General features: G+C 40.7%; 1 protein-coding gene across 3 annotated transcripts in view; it reads right to left on the bottom strand.

Moving 5' to 3' along the window:
* The window catches only part of LOC117297111 (chromatin assembly factor 1 subunit B-like), a 28,263-nt gene that overhangs the window by 7,372 nt on the left and 1,480 nt on the right, over positions 1-19,411 (bottom strand). For all 3 annotated transcript variants that reach the window (XM_033780246.1, XM_033780248.1, XM_033780247.1), the window contains exons 2-9: positions 17,574-17,713; positions 15,675-15,807; positions 14,500-14,608; positions 9,456-9,559; positions 8,625-8,721; positions 3,416-3,503; positions 2,417-2,592; positions 1,319-1,443 (exon numbers count right to left, since the gene is read on the bottom strand). In XM_033780246.1, coding sequence (XP_033636137.1) covers positions 1,319-1,443; positions 2,417-2,592; positions 3,416-3,503; positions 8,625-8,721; positions 9,456-9,559; positions 14,500-14,608; positions 15,675-15,807; positions 17,574-17,711 — 970 coding nt within the window. In that variant the 5' untranslated portion in view covers positions 17,712-17,713. The remainder of the gene's footprint in view (positions 1-1,318; positions 1,444-2,416; positions 2,593-3,415; positions 3,504-8,624; positions 8,722-9,455; positions 9,560-14,499; positions 14,609-15,674; positions 15,808-17,573; positions 17,714-19,411) is intronic.

The raw sequence follows: 19,411 nt of genomic DNA, 5'->3' as shown, positions 1-19,411 counted from the left end.
GCCCATGTTTCAACACTTTTTACCGGTCATAAACAAAGATTTATACACACCCACATGACGTGCTCTCCACCAATAGGAATAGCAAAACTGTCCGAGGTATTTATGAATTAAGGTTTACAAGTTTTAACTCAAACCCAGGCTGGTCAACCATTGGTTAACTTGTTTAGGGTAACAAGCTAAATCATACACTGTAACCAACAATACAATAGGTATTCTGGTGATCATTCATTAAGTCACACACACATTGGTCTCACTCTCTGGAAAAGCGACCTGCAAAGAATTATTTTTTTTTGTTTAAGTGAAAGGAAAGTCTAAAAACATCACAGATTTTGGAAGAAAAATTCCTGAATCAAAAATTTTCTCCAGGCATTATTTCTTTGGGATTCTAGTATTTATTGGAGCAAACTTAGTCAAGTTGGTATGGTTCACACTGGAATGATGACAAACTTAAAATGGGATCGGGAAAAAAAAGACTTGTGTAGTAATAAACACAATACAAAAAACACCATGTAAGAGCATGCACACGCATCTTCAGGGCTAGCATTTGTGAGAAAAATCCACAAGACTGCAGGGCTTGTAGCACACAACATTTATGGACTAGAAATGTCTCCACAAGACTGCAGGGCTTGTAGCACACAACATTTATGGACTAGAAATGTCTCCACAAGACTGCAGGGCTTGTAGCACACAACATTTATGGACTAGAAATGTCTCCACAAGACTGCAGGGCTTGTAGCACACAACATTTATGGACTAGAAATGTCTCCACAAGACTGCAGGGCTTGTAGCACACAACATTTATGGACTAGAAATGTCTCCACAAGACTGCAGGGCTTGTAGCACACAACATTTATGGACTAGAAATGTCTCCACAAGACTGCAGGGCTTGTAGCACACAACATTTATGGACTAGAAATGTCTCCACAAGACTGCAGGGCTTGTAGCACACAACATTTATGGACTAGAAATGTCTGTACAAGACCAGAATAGAAAAGGTAAAACAACTTCCTGAGTCGTGACAACATTAATCAAAATACTTTGTTGGTATTCAAAGTATACTTCATTACTCCAACAGAATTGAAAGTTTTTTTTCTGACTCAAAGTCAACATTCGAGCAACATTTGTTTCTCTTCTTCAAGATATCACACTGTGAGGTATTGTTATTCAATTGTTAGACAATATTACTGGACAATTTGCTGGACAATATTGCTGGACTTGTCTGGTCATAAGTTTACTTGCCCGACACTAAATCCACCGGCCTCAGCCCTTCGGTCCAGTAAAATTCAGGCCCTGATCTTGAGAAATGCAACTAACTCACCATCATGGACTGAATCATCTTTGGGTTCCTTAAGCTCCTCCTCTGGTTTACGCAGTTCAAATAAAACAGGACAGCATCGTACAGCAATAGTGGCTTTAGTAGCACCAGGCAGATACATCACTGGTCTACAATCAAATCAATGCATTCCATTTTGAATTACAGAATTCACTTTTATTGTGAAGATCTAATATGGGCTAAATTACTGCGAACAATATGTATTGGCCCCTTTGATTGATCGCTCAAGGCTACAATAGAAAACCTAAACAAAATAAAAGAACAAATTCATGGAGGAAAGATGGCTAGTAAAATTTGGTTTACAGACAGATTGTACAACGATGGACAGCAAATTCATACAAGTTGGGAGTTTCAAAGTGTACATAACAAGGGAAAATGTTGCAGAATGTCTCACAATTACCAATTGTCGTGGCCGAGCGGTTAAGAGCACCGAATTCAAACTCTGGTGTTTCTGATCAGCAGAGTGTGGGTTTGAATCCCAAGCCGTGACACTTGTGTCCTTAAGCAAGACATTTAACCATTGCTTTGTCCTTCGGATGGAACATAAAGCTGTTGGTCCTATGTGTTGTGTAACGCATGTAAAAGAACCTAGTGCACTTATCGAAAAGAGAAGGGGTTCGCCCCGGTGTTCCTGGCTGTGGCTGCTAAATGCGCCGTATCACCTTGTAAACCTTGTCGTTGTCGTTGTCGTTGTTGTTGTTATAAGGTGCTACAATGGGTCTCAGAATTCATAACTTTCAATAATCTTTCTCCAGAAGACGATCAGAGCATACTGATCGAAACATCGAGATGAAACCAACGGTTCTTTTCAGAACCACCCCAACTCATTAGAGATAGTCGTTACATGGTGTTACCGCAAACCTTTCTATATCATATTTGCACCATGCAAAGTTTCAAATCCTACTTTTCAATAATCTCTCTTTCTGTATAAATATATATACTAAGCGCCTCGAGTACCTTGTTGGTAGATGCGTGAGCTATATAAGACTTTGATATTATTATTATTGATATTAGTGTCCAGTGCCAAGAAATCATGCCAAGAAAAAGACAACAAATATACAATTCCAAGCGATAAAGTATTACCTTGGTACTGAAGACCGTGTAAAGATGTATGTGGTGTTACATGATGTGGAGGAATCTCCCACCTCTAAGGAACCAGAAGGGACTATAAGAAGCTGACCATCGGGACTAAACGTCAAACGACGGAAGAAAGATTTCATACTGTCATCATGGAACAAGCGACACTGCTTTGTTGTACTCTACAAATAAGATCAAAACAAAATAGATAAAATTTACAAACGGACCAGCTTTAATAGAAAAAGTTTGAGGTCTTACACGGCCGTTTAAAGCCGGCAGGGTCAAATTGACGTGTGATAAAGGCCCGAGCCGTAGGCGAGGGCCTTAAGCGCACGGCAACAACCCTCCAAGGTTTTAAACGGACATTTAAGAATGAGTCATTACTCTTTTATTTCAATTCATAAATGCTCAAAGTTCTGAAAATAGCATTTTAAAAAAATCACAATTTATCACTGCAGAATTTAAAGCCATTGGACACTTTCGGAACAAGAAAAAAAAAATAAAGTTCACAGATTTACAAATAACTTACAGGGTTTATTCCATGAAATGCTTTACTTTTTGAGAAAACATTAAAACAGTTATCAATTCTTGATATTGAGAATTACGGATTTATTTAAAACATATGTCTGACACGGCGAATCGTGCGTAAACAAGGGTGGGTTTTCCCGTTATTTTCTCCTGACTCCGATGACCGATTGAGCCTAAATTTTCACAGGTTTGTTATTTTATATATAAATTGTGATACACGAAGTGTGGGCCTTTGGACAATACTGTTTACCGAAAGTGTCCAATGGCTTTAAACCCTTGAAAATCTTAAATGGTTTTTCCGTTAATTCCCTTAAATGTGAGCATCAAATTTGATTTTCAGAGATTGGTTGTATGGTTTGTTTATTGAAGGTAGGAGGATAGAAATATATTTTCTCTTCTAAAAACCAACGATGAAGTCTAATTTCCATTTAACTGGAAACATAATGCAAACATAATTTGCTGAGAATGAAAACATACCTCTCCATTGTTGCTGGTTGATGACATAGTCATCTTGACTATATTAAACGCACAGCGATTATTATTTAGGTTGTATAAACGCAGTGACCTGTAGAACCAATGACACAAAAAAACATAAATAGTTAGAACATTGCGATTGGACATAGGATTGTGCATAGTTTTCCAAAATAGTTTTTCATTCATTCATTCATAATTGGTTTATTATTTAAAAAAAAAAATTCCCATGGCGACCGGAGGTCGAATTACAGGAAAATATACAGAGATTAAAAAATAAGAAAAAAAACACACGATTTCACATTATTTAAGAAATAATTGATTAAGGAGAGACAAATATTTACAATGTATAAAATAAATTGTTCTGAAAGTTGCGGGGAAAAAAACCTGGATAAAAAATATTGCTGGCACAGTCAAAGGGCGCATAAAAAGCTGCATTCTATTGCAATTCAGTTGTTAAAAAGGCGTGTGATGTGAGGGAGAGGGCTCTTTCTATAGCGCTCTGTTCGGCATTTAAACTGACCCAGAAGTCCGGAGTTCCTAAGTTGGTACCCACTATCATACCTCTGTGGCAAGAGGCGCTTTAGGACTGATGAAGGGAGAGTTTTGGCAAAAGATTGGCACAAGTGGTTACGACGGCATACCAGTGTTTCAATACTGCACAATTGTAGAGCGTCTGAGTAGCGCACGTAGTCATTGCCAAGAATAATTCTGCATGCGCGCTTTTGCACCCTTTCCAGATCATTGCACTGCTTACTTGACAAAGCACCTGACCAGGCGGGTGCAGCGTACTCCAAAATTGGCCGCACAAAGGAGGTATATATAGCAACAAGATCAGATATGCTTAGGTAATGATACTTCAATTTACGAAGCATGAAAAGGCTGGAATTTGCACGCTTGATCATTGAGCCTACATGCGTGTCCCACCTTAAGTCGGCTTAAATAAAAACACCTAAAAGCTTAATAACTGCACATTGTGTAATAGTTTTGTCATTTAGAGTCAATGAGAGGGGATCTGGTTGGTTCCGCGAGAAACAAATGTCCATGGTGAAACACTTTTTCACGTTGAGTTGCATTTTGTTGTCCGACGACCAAACATCCAGATCAGTTATTGCAGATGGGAGGTTGGATCCAACACTGGCATCACGGGTTTCAATGACAGTCATGTCATCAACATATTTGAAGTGTTTTATACTTGTATTGTTCTCTTTGAAACCGGCGTCATTGATGATTGCTAGGAAGATAATGGCACCGAGCTTAGTGCCTTGTGGGACACCTGCATTAGTATGGGTCCATTCCGAAAAGCAGTCGAGGTATCTCACGCACTGTTCACGATTAGAGATGAAATCACCGATCCATGCGGCTAAATGTGGTGGAACTCCCAACTTGAGGAGCTTGGAAACTGCAATTGTGTGGTCGATGTGATCAAAAGCCTTAGAAAAGTCAGAGAGAAGAATGGACGATATAGATTTGGGTACATGTAGTTCAGCATTAGCATGGAGTGTGTGAAGAACATCAATCAAACAGTGCGTGGTGGATACGTTCTTGATGTTTCCGAACTGGGCGGGGTCGAGGTTGGGTTTAATCGACGCCATTGTTTGTTGAGCAATGAAGTGTTCTGTCACTTTGGCAAAGTGATCTGAGAGGGCAATGGGTCGCAAATTGTCTATGTTGGCTGGTGAAGTTTTGGGCACAGGGACGACAATTGCCCTCTTCCATTGTGCTGGGACGATAAGCTGTGCAAACGAGGCGTTGATAATGTGAGTCAATGGCTTAGAAAGTTCATAAGAATACTGTCAGGCCTGATACTTCACGGAGGCAACGAAGGCGATTGCCTCCGTTGCCCCTGGTCATTGCCTTGGTGCCCTTGAAATGTTACAGTAGAAATTTACAATTTCCTCATAGGGTGCCCTTTGCCAAAGAGAAAATGCCTTGGTGCCCTTGCCCTTTCAAAAACGAAGCATACAGCCCTGTACTGTCGTATAAATCTAGCCGAAATATTATCTGGGCCACTCGCCTTTGTGCTGCTTATTCTCTGAAGTTGTTTGAGCACCTCCCAAGGTTGGACAGGAGGGATTGGTTTGGCTGGAAGGTAGGCTGGCAGTAAGGATGTATCCAAGGGGTCAAGGTCGTTACCGACTGCAGCGAACTTTTCACAAATAGCAGACGCTATGTCCTTGTGAGCTGTGGGGTCAATATTCTGCACATGGATGTTGCGATTTGTGCTCGTGCCTCTTGTAATAAGTCGAACTTCACGAAACCATGAACTCGGATTAGATTTCTTGAGTCGCTCGACCTTGGTTGTGTAGTGTGTTTTCTTGGCCAGTTTGATTTCACGATTGATCTTGTTCCTGAAATACCTCCACAGCGATTGTTGGTTGCCATGGAAAGCGCGCTGACGCTTGACAACGAGTGATTTGATGTAGGGTGTCAGCCATGGTTTGTCAGTGGGGTGTTTTTTGACTGATTTCTTCGGAAAGTAAGTGTCTAGCACACAGTTGAGGGTTTCGTAGAACTCCGTGCATTTTGCAGTGACGTCATGCGTGCTGATTACTTCCAACCAATCATGGTCACTCAACCATGAACCACATTCTCGCACGTCGCTGTCCTTCATGGGCCGTACCACTCGAGTCTTGCTGGTGTTGGTATTGCGGATGGGGCTTTTAGGTCTGACAATGACACAGCGGTGATCACTAAGACCAAGAGGGGAGCTGATTTCTACAGGATTGTAGAATGATGATAGGTTGGTGATGATCTTGTCTAAAATGGCATCTTCACGAGTTGGCTTGTCCACAATTTGAATAAAGTTATTTGACAAAAGAGGGTCCAGTTCTAGCCGGTTAAAATCACCCATGACAATAATGCCGGAATCAGGCTGCCGTGTGAGAATTTGATCAACAGTGGAACTGATGTGATCAAGCAGAGGTTGAGCAATAATGCTTTTGGGAGGGTAGTAAACAGTTCCAATTACAATGTTTGAAATTGAACGTGGTAAGCGTGGAGGCCGAACATTAACCCAGATTGCTTCGATGTCATCAGGAACCTCTATGTTATCAAGTAAGGTGACATTCAAGCATTCTTTGGTGTAAAGAGCTACACCCCCTCCTCGTCGCTCTTTTCTTGGACGCGAAAAAATGTTGTAGCCATGGATACTAAATTGATCCACAGGTTGGTCTGGTGAAAACCACGTCTCCGTGATAGCTCCAATGTCCACTTTGTTAAACAGAACTTTGGACTTGTGGTTAAGCGTTCAAACATTTAAATGAATTTCAATCTGAACTGTCTGTGAGCTTCAGATAACTGTTAAAAACTTCACTCAGTAGTTCAGCAGAAAGCAGACCGCACTGCTATCCTGATGTTGGACAAACAAAGCAGTCACTTCATTCCAAACAATAATTTACACTATAAGTCTTTACATGCTACCATAAAGGCAAGACACATTGTACGCAGCACGAGAAGGCTCTTTCTGAACAATGCGATAGAATAAGCATACGCACTCTGTAGGTGAAATATATCAATGCAATTAACAAAAGCATCAAAATAACAATAACAAATGCCTTCATCTAAGACTATACTCGTCTGCACATGCTCTGGAAATCATTGCTGGTAAGATTAGTTTGAAATAAGAAAATGGTATCAGGCCACCAGGTTTTCTGGAGAAACGCAACTTGTTTTCTACTGTCCCTGCTGGCTAGTAATAACAGGGATGCCATTGACTCTTTCCCTCGGAGCCTGAAACAATTCGCTGCCAAGGAAAGGGGGTCACCGCCCCCCCCCACACCACTCAAAACAAAAGACAATAAAAAAAACATAAAGAAAAAGCTAATTCTGATCTACCCCCCCCCCCCCCCTGCAAAAACAACAGGCAAAGTCTGATATTTGTCTTGAATCTTTCGTGGTTTTAACAATATTAAAATTAAAATAAACAATCTTTCCCTTTAACTTCTGCCCCTGATAATACTTGGTTCAAAAAATTTAGGTTTTTGTCTCATGGAATATTATCTCGAGGCTACAAAGACGTCGGCTGCCATCTTGCATTTTTACAGAGCTTTATACAACATCGACAACAGAGGGCGTTTTCCTGCATTTAGAATAGTCTTGCCTCAAGGCGTCGATGATTGGTATTGCAAGTGTAGTATGTACTGCAGTTTATATATAGCTGACGCCTTGGGTCAAGACTAGTTCATACCTGCCGTCTGCGTAGTGGTTGAGTTGACGGCGAGTTGACGGCACATAATATTTTCTCCGGCCAGATAAAATACGGTGCACCGGAAATAAGTTTTTAATTAAGAGATTTTCTTTGGCCAGATGAAATACGGAGCGCCGGAAATCTGTTTTCAACAAAATACATTTTCTCCGGGCAGATGAAATACGGAGCGCCGAAAATCTGTTTTCAAATAATATTTTTTTTCCGGCCAGATGAAACATGGAGAGCCGGAAAAATTCGGGGGAAATTTGAAAAAGCCGGAATTCCGGCAATAGCCAGAAAACTGGCATCCCTGTAATAAGTTTCAACCACTGAGCGAGTCTACTCTTTGAGTCTGCACACATCAGGCCATGAATTGTACGCAGGCCATGGAAGTGCCCTTTGCATAATGAAAATGGCCTTGCCCTCTCAAAGATGAAATTCCAGTCCAATATAGTTGACGCTACTAGGGCCGAACTCGGCTCGAGACGTTGTTACAACGGATATGTCCAATGTTAGAAATTCGTCTGTGCCATCCAGGTTGATCCTAGGCAGCTTGAACAGCTTGATCATGTTGTAGGCCATTGGTGTTGAGGTTGTATTAGCTGTGATATATGTAGGTGCAGCAGAGGCGTCCACCGTGTCGAAGGGTTCAGATGGCTGGTTTTGTGGATTTACGAAGGTAGCGAGTGGCACCTCAGGCCTGACACATTGCTGTTAGTAATATGATCAATGTTGTACACAGCCAAAGAATGTGAGCGCAATACTTGTACATCCTACTACCAGGGACCCAATAAAGTACAATATTTTCAAAAAAGCAAGCCATGTCTAGCAACAGGCATAACCTGGGATAAACACTTGTGTCCCAATACTGAATACTGAATAGAGGAAATTACAAAATGTCAATGATTTTGTATGGTATTTTTCAATTTTGAATGGTAAAACTGAGATTTAAAAAAAAGATGAAATCAGCTGATCCAAGGAAAAGTTGCATGCCTGTTTTACCTTGAGTTGTATAATCTAACTTACCTATCACAGCTCAATGTAGCGCAGTACTTGCCCAATGGATCCCATGCCACTCCCTGTACAAAACTACGATGATCTTTCAAAATTACAAGCTTTTCACCTAAAACATAGAGCAATCAATAAGAGACTTTTAGACAATTGATGGCAGCAGAAATACCAAGTAAATTCGCATTGCTTACATAATACTGGAAACGAGTTCATTTAAAGCATTTTAAAATTAATATTATTTGTTGTCAGGATCCGATTTAAGGAATGTTTCAGGGCTCCAATAACATTACAGCCCAGTAAGAATCAGGGTTTGAATTCAACACTGGACCGCAAGCCTGAGGCCTGTGAGCAGTGGGCCAGTAAAATCACAATAGGACAAGCATAGTGGTCTTGTCTTGTTACTTCAATTGAATAACATACCTCATTATGAAATATATTTGTGAAAAAAAGTTGACTGACCATGACAACTATCTTTCAATTGTCTTTCACCATTATCAAAGTACACATAAGCTGTAAGTACACATTACACAAATGAAATTGCTATTGTTTAAATGCTTGTTCAACTAATTTAGATTCTGGTTTTGTAAAATAAATTCAGTCCAGTAAAACATTTGATCTGCAAGCCCTGCAAGCTTGTGCATTTTCCATTCAAATTTGAGCCCTGCCAGGATATTAATTGGCTTTCAAGTAAGACACTGCCTGGATTCCTGTATATGAACCATTCTCATAAGCATTGAGAGAAGGATTAGGGGAGGAGGGGTAACAAATATATACCAATCGGGATAGTTTGAGTGTAAACCCTGCATTGTAAATGAAAACAAAGCGAGGAGTTGAAGTTGTTGTTACCTTTAGTTACATCCCAGATGATTGCGCTGTTATCCACTGATCCAGAGAGTAGACGAGTCCCATCAGGTGACCAGGATAGATCATATACATCCTCTAAATGACCTCTGTAACAAACAAACACAGAATAGTTCATTAAATAAGGGTCCAACAACAAAAGGCTTCTGGGGATCCCAAGACAAGTCCACAGACCAAGTTTGGAATTGATACGCCTAGTCCTTTTGGAGTTATAGACTGTGCAAGTCTCGTGCGCACCGGAGCGAGAAAACACGACAACTGAAGAACTTAATTTTTTTATGAATCAAATCTTTGCTTTAATTTTTTCTTAATGCCGAATCTGAACAACAAAAATACCCATTAGAGCTTGTTTAAATTAGTTTTAGCTTTTTAAACTAATACACAATTATCGGTTAAAGTCTATGTATAGACAAAAGTAAAACTCTGGGACAAGGATGTTTGTTTGATCTTAAATGTTTTGAAACCATTAATGGAGATCAATGTTTGAAACCTCTTTTGTAAATCTACGCCCGAATGTGAAACTACTGAAATTTAGCTGGTTTATACGCGGACGCACGATGGTCGCAAGGGCGTTAGATAAACGCGTGACGCATTTTAAAGAGGAAGCCGACGCCTAAGCGACCAATGAAAAGGCTTCCCACCCCGCGCGGCCAAAACAAGCGTCTGCGTAAGTTTCGTGATCGGAGATGGGCACAAATTCTGAATTTTTTACAAGTAACTTGACCTGAGGTCAAGTTTAAATATCGGTTTTTCTTCGTTATTATGTTGACTTTATTTTTACTTTTATATATGTTGTTAATTAGTATTACATTTTTAACAACATATGTCATTTTTATGGAAATAAACTATATTAAACTAAAGTAATGGACGAAACAAAAGTTCAAATCTGCGCGAGACTTGCACAGTCTATTACTCGGACTACATTTTTTTTGTTTTAGCCACAAAGACCTTTACATTTTTACCTTAGTGGTAGGCTTGGGCGATATCTCGATATTATCGAAAATCGCGATACCATTTCTTTAACGATTACCATATCGTCTAGATTTTTTGTTAATCAAATTATTGGCAAATCGTGGTTTTGATGAAGTATCATGATGTCTTCCCTAATTGAGATGTCTTGCAACCACAACGGGCTGTTTCAAAAAATATATAGTCCCAGAACCAACCGCAAGAATCCCCAATTGATCCACAAATGGCAGGGTTTCTTTGAAAAAACAACATCAAAGTCTTTAGCGCCCAGGCGGTCTCACACAAACACTACAGAAGCAATACAATTGTATCATTTCCCCCTGTGTGTGGAGCAGGGCGGTCTCACCCAGACACTACAGAAGTAATACAATTGTATCATTTCCCCCTGTGTGTGGAGCAGGGCGGTCTCACCCAGACACTACAGAAGCAATACAATTGTATCATTTCCCCCTGTGTGTGGAGCAGGGCGGTCTCACCCAGACACTACAGAAGCAATACAATTGTATCATTTCCCCCTGTGTGTGGAGCAGGGCGGTCTCACCCAGACACTACAGAAGCAATACAATTGTATCATTTCCCCCTGTGTGTGGAGCAGGGCGGTCTCACCCAGACACTACAGAAGCAATACAATTGTATCATTTCCCCCTGTGTGTGGAGCAGGGCGGTCTCACCCAGACACTACAGAAGCAATACAATTGTATCATTTCCCCCTGTGTGTGGAGCAGGGCGGTCTCACCCAGACACTACAGAAGCAATACAATTGTATCATTTCCCCCTGTGTGTGGAGCAGGGCGGTCTCACCCAGACACTACAGAAGCAATACAATTGTATCATTTCCCCCTGTGTGTGGAGCAGGGCGGTCTCACCCAGACACTACAGAAGCAATACAATTGTATCATTTCCCCCTGTGTGTGGAGCAGGGCGGTCTCACCCAGACACTACAGAAGCAATACAATTGTATCATTTCCCCCTGTGTGTGGAGCAGGGCGGTCTCACCCAGACACTACAGAAGCAATACAATTGTATCATTTCCCCCTGTGTGTGGAGCAGGGCGGTCTCACCCAGACACTACAGAAGTAATACAATTGTATCATTTCCCCCTGTGTGTGGAGCAGGGCGGTCTCACCCAGACACTACAGAAGCAATACAATTGTATCATTTCCCCCTGTGTGTGGAGCAGGGCGGTCTCACCCAGACACTACAGAAGTAATACAATTGTATCATTTCCCCCTGTGTGTGGAGCAGGGCGGTCTCACCCAGACACTACAGAAGCAATACAATTGTATCATTTCCCCCTGTGTGTGGAGCAGGGCGGTCTCACCCAGACACTACAGAAGCAATACAATTGTATCATTTCCCCCTGTGTGTGGAGCAGGGCGGTCTCACCCAGACACTACAGAAGCAATACAATTGTATCATTTCCCCCTGTGTGTGGAGCAGGGCGGTCTCACCCAGACACTACAGAAGTAATACAATTGTATCATTTCCCCCTGTGTGTGGAGCAGGGCGGTCTCACCCAGACACTACAGAAGCAATACAATTGTAGAATTTTCCCCCTGTGAGTGGAGCCGGCCCGCCGTGTGCCGCAAAATGAAAACCACATTGGGATCATAACACAAACCACAACCCATCAGAAGTCATCACATGTGCATTATGGATGCTTCTTGGTTAATTGCAATGAAATGGGCGGGATCTACTAAAATATGCACATGTTAGAACAGTCATGCGCAGTAGACACTTCAAAAGACACTTTACGTCAGTATGTGTAACTGAAAGGCCAAGGTTTGCACCATAGATAGACAGTACCAGTGCTGGGCGAATAGTGAAATTTTGGTATACGTGAAGGAAAACTTTTGTAATCTTTGAACAATTACGTCAGAAATGTCATTGTTTCAACTCTTCACGGAGGTGAGCATAGTTAAATACTTAATTTATGCTGTTTTATGCTGTCTTAATAGAAGTTTCATAAGGATTCAGACAAAACATTCCTATCAGTTGTCGCCCGACGTCCGCGGATATTCGGATATTAAAGAATATCCGGTTACTTGGTTGTAATTACAGGACTATCCGGTTTATAAATAGGTATTCGCGCCCATTGCGGGTATCCAGTTAACAAAACAAAAAAAATTTGAATAATTCGCCCAGGCCTAGACAGTACACCCGACAGATATATACCTCGATTTATTTTTGGTTACAGATTATGAAATTTTGGCAACATAAGCTGTCAGAATGTTAGCGTTCAGATATGAATCACGATGTAATCGAATATCGCGATCTTTTTTTGACGATACATTGTGGAATTAAAGCAATATCGCCCACGCTTATTAGGGGGTCCAAAAACAATAGGCTTCTACCTAGGGGATTCCAAGACAAGTCCACAAACCAAGTTTGGAATTGATACGCCTAGTCCTTCTGGAGTTATTGCTCGGACAACACTTCTTTTGTTTTAGCCATTATAACGTAATGTATCGAAAATACTCAAAAACTCGATATTTTTTTGACATCGAAATCGCCAATGTCACTTTTTTAATCATATCGAAATATCAAAAAATTTTGATGTTTTATATATATAGCGAAATTGTTTGATGTTTTGAAATTTTCGATATTCCTAAATGATATCGCAAATACCAAAAGAGTGTCGGATTATTAAAAAAGAATCTGTGTTTGAGTATTAGAAAAGCCGTCGTCATTATTGAGTTTCATCATTTTGAGTTGCCCTGTTAAATAAAATACTTTTTACAACCAAGTATGTCTGTCTCCCTGTTCTTTGTGTTTCGCCATCAGCTGCCCACCGCAGAAGTTCACGACCCCGCGGCGAGCGCACAGTAAAAACCTCAAAAGAAACCGACGTTGCTGCCTCAGCCTATCGACTGTTTAAGATGCAACTTCCAATCGCACATGTGATCAAAATCAATGCGTCCTCATCACAGCATTTTTGACTTGGCAAAAATACCCCGCAAAAAACTTCCCCGAAACAAAACAAGGAAGAACAAAGTATTATGTTATACTGAAAATAGTCTTTCTATCGATCCAAGGTATCGTAATTGGCGTCATTTTGGTCACTTAAAGCCTACTGGTTGTGTTGTTTTCGTAAACAATCTAACATTTCCCTGGAACTATAATTTTATTCTTCTCAACTATTCTCAACTGTAAAAGTGTAAACATAGTAGGCATCTTACAATACAAACGGCCACCGACGGCAGATGGATAAAAAAGGGCACGTGAATTGTCGTTATTTTCGAGAGCATCACATCTCAGTGCCCGTCAGTGCCGTTGTTTATTTCGAGGCATGATACGGTCTATTAAAATTAAACAACTGATTTTTGAAATAAATATGTGTAATTCTCTCTCTTACTACATAATTTCAATGAATTTTCGAATAATTTGTTTATAATTTCGGCTCTTAAATGTTTTTTTTCCTAACTACTTTAGTGTTGACAAAGTTTGAAGCACCACGCTCCTAGCACACTTCATTCTCCACATCGAACACGGGCCTGTTTACCTAATGTAGTTCTGACCGCACGAAATTAGATTTATTTCCACACAATCTCAACTCAAAGCTGCCCGCCAGCGCCCGTCTGACAACTTGATTGACACTTCTATGTCAATGCATCGGCAACTGACGCCATTGTCGGCGGGTCAAGCACATCACAAAGGCTGTGTCATTTTGAGACGGCCAATCACGAATCGAGAATTGTGGCGAGCGTTCACAATTAGCCAAGCCAGCGGCGATCATACTTTGTTGTAAAACCAGAAATAATCGGGGCGGGACTCCGAATTTGATATTGAACTTAAACAAAGTTTGGGGGATCAGACAGAAACAGGTTTAAATGTAACCCTATTAAACTGTTAGTCTTCGGTATATATATTTCTACTAAGTGCTTTTTTTAGGCTTCATGCGCGCGGAAAATACTTGATATATCGAGTATAATCGATATTAAATTTTCGATTAATCAGTTATGGAAAAAAACCGACATCGACGGACATTAAGCCATTATGACCTTTACATTTAACCTAGGGGATGCAAAACCAAAAGATTCAGTAAATAGATTGTTCTCACCTCAACATCTTGAATGCATTCCAGCCTTCTTTGCTTTCTTCATCCTCCTTCCCAAATGCTGATCCTCCTCCCTGAGTATCGGTCAACCTCCATAAGATCACTAAACAGTCTACAGCAACAAAAACATGACATTATCAACATGGTTGTAGCTAGACCAATTTAAGTGGTGGGCAATACATCCAAAATATTCGGAGTCCACCAAGGACCAGATCAACAAAATTATTCATGTTTAATTATGGGGCCATTATTGCTAAAGTGGGGCCAGGTTTCCAAACTTTTTGTGTATGGGTCCGTGCAATAAGTTAGATGGCCTATTGACTGTGTTCTTTATTTGTGACACTTGATACTCCTTATCATAAGCTGTGTCTCAGACCAATACACAGTGGACAATATTTTGAAATCTGTGCTGGGAAAACTCAGGCCTGCCCAGCACCGCCCACCATGGCTACAATACTAATTATCAACACTGCATGGTCTACCCAGGAGCCAATAGGTACCTGGGTGAGCAGAGATGGTTCTTGTAATTGATTTAGCTTGATATCTTGCATATTTAGCAGCAGTCACAGATTGCATACTACCCATGAGATGGTTTGAGGTACAGTATAAATAGCCCAAGAACCCCAGTAAGAACAGTTTTTTTCCTTCCTCCTATCAGAGTGATTGGGTGACAACAAGGCTCCCTGCTTGTTCTCACCCATACACTCTCGCTTTGCTGATAGATGTACGTGTATATTGTAGAATCAAGAATTACTCAAACAGCTTTATTCCACTTACTGCATCTTTTTGGAACTCCTTGCCTGGTGTATGTTTGCCTCTACCCTACAATCTTGACTGTTTTAAGTGGAATATCAATTCCTACCTTCACCTTTTGTGACTCATTTTCATATTACCAAATAATAAACCACACTTTCTTCTTAAGCCCTTTATTCTTGTAGTCTCTTACTAACAGTGGATGTTAGCCTTGTTTTGGCAAACTTGTTTATGCGGAATCAACATAAATCAAACACAGGCCTGGAATTTCATATTTGAAAGGGCAAGGCCAATTTTATTTCGCAAAGGGTATTTTCATTGAAATATCTAAAAGTCAATGGGATCTTTTAAAGGGACACCAAGACCAAGGCCTCCGATGGCCTGCGTGTAATTCCAGGTCTGACAAGTTGAAGACCTAAACATACCATCGCCTCCAGATGATAGAATCTGTCCATCCGGTGAGAAACGTACGACATTGACAGACTTTGTGTGACGTGACATATTAGAAGCAAACTCTGCTGTAGCTTTGCCATCATTATTGATTCTGATGTACCACATCTACAGTGAGAACACAAGAAACATTCACAAATCAGATCCAAAACAAACAATTTTTTGAAAAGGAAAAAAAAATAGAACAAAGGAAAAGCGCAATACATTATATTTGACCATGCAATTACATTAATTTGTACTTGTGCGCATTTTAACATCATGGAACTTTAAGTACCAGGTACAGTGCTTTTAAATCTATTTCTTTTTATGGAAACAAAACTGCAATATTTAACATTAACTTGTGAAACCTGCATGATCCATACACAACACACTAAACAATAAATCAGGCCTGTTACTTCACTCTTGTCAAAAGACCGATCCATTAGGCTCCGCCCACGTCGACGTGTGAGCAAGAACATGTGAGCCTTTGTGCACAACTCTGCCGCGCGCACCAACCTACGCGCCCGCATGGCGGACCTTATTTGTTGGACCTTCTTTGCGTTGTGATTGGTCAATACGCAATGGGGCGGAGCTTAATGGATCGGTCTATTGTCAGGACTAGGAAGTTTTCATTATCAGCATGATCAAAGAGCACCTCAATGAGGGTAATCTAAAATTCTGCTGTCAAAACAAGTCAAGGGGCACCAAGGTGATAACCAGGGGCATGGAGGCATCCCTCTGTGCGGTATCATAATTCACAAATGGGAGAGAAATGTTGTTAAGTTAACATTACAAATACATTCAATTGATATAACCACATTCAGGGCTTAAATTCAACACTGGACCACAGGCCTGTGATTTCAGCATCGGACCAGTAAACTAAAAACTTGTCAAGCATGGTTGTCTTGGGTTTTTTCAGCATCGGGCCAGTAAACCAAAAACTTGTCAAGCACGGTGGTCTTGGGTTTTTTCAGCATCGGGCCAGTAAACTAATAACTTGTTAAGCACGGTGGTCTTGGGTTTTTTCAGCATCGGGCCAGTAAACCAAAAACTTGTCAAGCACGGTGGTCTTTGGTTTTTTCAGCATCGGGCCAGTAAACCAAAAACTTGTCAAGCACGGTGGTCTTGGGTTTTTTCAGCATCGGGCCAGTAAACCAAAAACATGTCAAGCACGGTGGTCTTGGGTTTTTTCAGCATCGGGCCAGTAAACCAAAAACTTGTCAAGAACGGTGGTCTTGGGTTTTATCAGCATCGGGCCAGTAAACCAAAAACTTGTCAAGCACGGTGGTCTTGGGTTTTTTCAGCATCGGGCCAGTAAACCAAAAACATGTCAAGCACGGTGGTCTTGGGTTTTTTCAGCATCGGGCCAGTAAACCAAAAACTTGTCAAGCACGGTGGTCTTGGGTTTTTTTAGCATCGGGCCAGTAAACCAAAAACTTGTCAAGCACGGTGGTCTTGGGTTTTTTCAGCATCGGGCTAGTAAACCAAAAACTTGTCAAGCACGGTGGTCTTGGGTTTTTTCAGCATCGGGCCAGTAAACCAAAAACTTGTCAAGCACGGTGGTCTTGGGTTTTATCAGCATCGGGCCAGTAAACTAATAACTTGTCAAGCACGGTGGTCTTGGGTTTTTTTCAATTAAATAATAAGAGGCTACCCAATTAATGTCTTTGTGAAAAAAGTGTTGACTTTATGAATCTGAACCAACTTTTCAACTTCACTAGATCTTCTCTAACTTCTTAGTGCTTGTTCAACTCATTTTGTTTCTGGTCTTGTAAGACAAAGTCCCGTCAACATTTTGGGCTACAAGCCCTGCAGTCCTGTGGATTGTCTGTCCAAATTCAAGCCCTGACGTTATTCTGTAGTGAAAGGGTTAATTAAATAAAGAGGATACCTACCCGTAGGTTGCCATCATTACCACAGCCTGCTGTGGCTAGCCGTCGAGGTTCTTTCTTGGCTGTACTCAAAGGCTGGAAATCAAGACTATAGATGGGTTCTCTACCATGCCAAGAAATCTCTGGAGTGTCTAGCTTCATCTCTACAGAAAATAAAGTCAATTTGTTTAATCATTTTTCGTTCAGTAACAAAGGTGAGCCATACAAACAATGGCTCCTGACAAAAAGATACTTAACATTACTGTGGGTTTTTTAAGCAAGAGTTAACCTCAAAAGACATGTTTTCTCATTGTCATCAAATGCATAATTTAACCTTCCTATGTTTTTATAAATATAATGATTTGACTGTAAATAACGGCTCAGTTTGAGCCCAAATCTCAGTCAAAATTGAGCCAGGGGGAGCCAGTGCCCAGTGGTTCAATTTTGACTGAGCCAGTCTTGACTCAATGTAATGTTAGCCAATCAAGGTTCATTTGAGCCAATCCTTTTGAGCCATTTGTTTGTGGACAAAGGACCTGGCTTTTTTTGCAGATAACTTTCCGTATCCTGCCGCCACTTTCTCACTAATTTTTTACAAAAAGAAAAACCCTATTTTAAAAAGGCTTTTTGGCTCAAACTGAGCATGCCGAGTGTTATGAATCTCCCAAACTTTTCTTGTTGAAAGTTTTCTTTTGAATTTGAAACAGTTTTTTGTACATCAATTCTGATTACAGACTAGACCCAGTAACTTGTGCTGAATTCCTTTTTTTTATAGAAATCTGTATTCCTTTTTTTAATCGAAATTTTGACACATTTTTGCACAGTCTATTTGTGCACGTCACGGACTCAGCGCTGCGTGTGGTGAATTCTGTATCCCTTCAACTGTGCAGCCGTAGTCTTGTACACGCGGTGAGATGCGGAAATCAGAGAAATAGAGCGCCCGCTAATGTTCGATAATGTACAGTTTTTGCCGTGCATAGATCGGAACGTTGGTTGTGTATGACCGCGCAGCACCAATGGTCTTGGAACCAAGACTACGGGAGCACAGTTACCGGGATACACAATGCACCACATGCAGCGCTGAGTCGTTGACCCTGCTGACGTGCACACGGCCGAAGCTCCGCCCCCCTCAGATTCAAATTTGCAACCTGGGCCATTTTTTACTCTTTCGCTCGAGGATCTGGTAAGTTTTTGTCTTTTTTCTTCAAATTATTTCCTCAATGGTGTTTTGAGTGATATTGTAGGATTCATTAGACATTAAGGATCAAGTTCGTGTTACTAGAATTTGTGTCATGATTTTCAAAAGTGGTAAAAATGGAGCAAATCTGCTGACTAGCTGTCGAAATTTTAAGTTTTTAACCATTTCGCCCTGCACACATTGCGTTAGCTTCGTAACCCTCCGGCTACACCGTCGGCAGGAGGGTTACGTTATCGCAACTAAGCCAATTATAAAAAAAAATTATTTATAAAAAATATAACTTATATTAGGGGGCCTATAAGTTTCTAAAAATAACACTAAAAAACAGAATACACAGTACACACAAAACACGGAATAGTGTCTAATTTTTTCTCCAAGGTTTTTAAAGTCTAAAGGATCACCTCACACACGTCATGTCTCATGACAATAACGAATAAGTCAAAGTTGTACCATGCAACAACATAATAATATGATATTGATAAAAATGACATTGTTGACAGTGCAGTGGGCCACTTTTGTAGCAATACTACAATACTAGCCCCACTTGTGTGGCCAAGGCTAGCTGAATCTAGGATTAAGCCACACAAGTGGGGCTACAATACAACAACTTTACTAACTAGTCTAGCACTACCTACCATACTCCTAGAACTATTTCGGTTTCGTC

This window comes from Asterias rubens, chromosome 11 (genome assembly GCF_902459465.1).
Source record: "Asterias rubens chromosome 11, eAstRub1.3, whole genome shotgun sequence".
Lineage (NCBI taxonomy): Eukaryota > Metazoa > Echinodermata > Asteroidea > Forcipulatida > Asteriidae > Asterias > Asterias rubens.
This window is presented reverse-complemented; position numbering and strand designations above follow the sequence as displayed.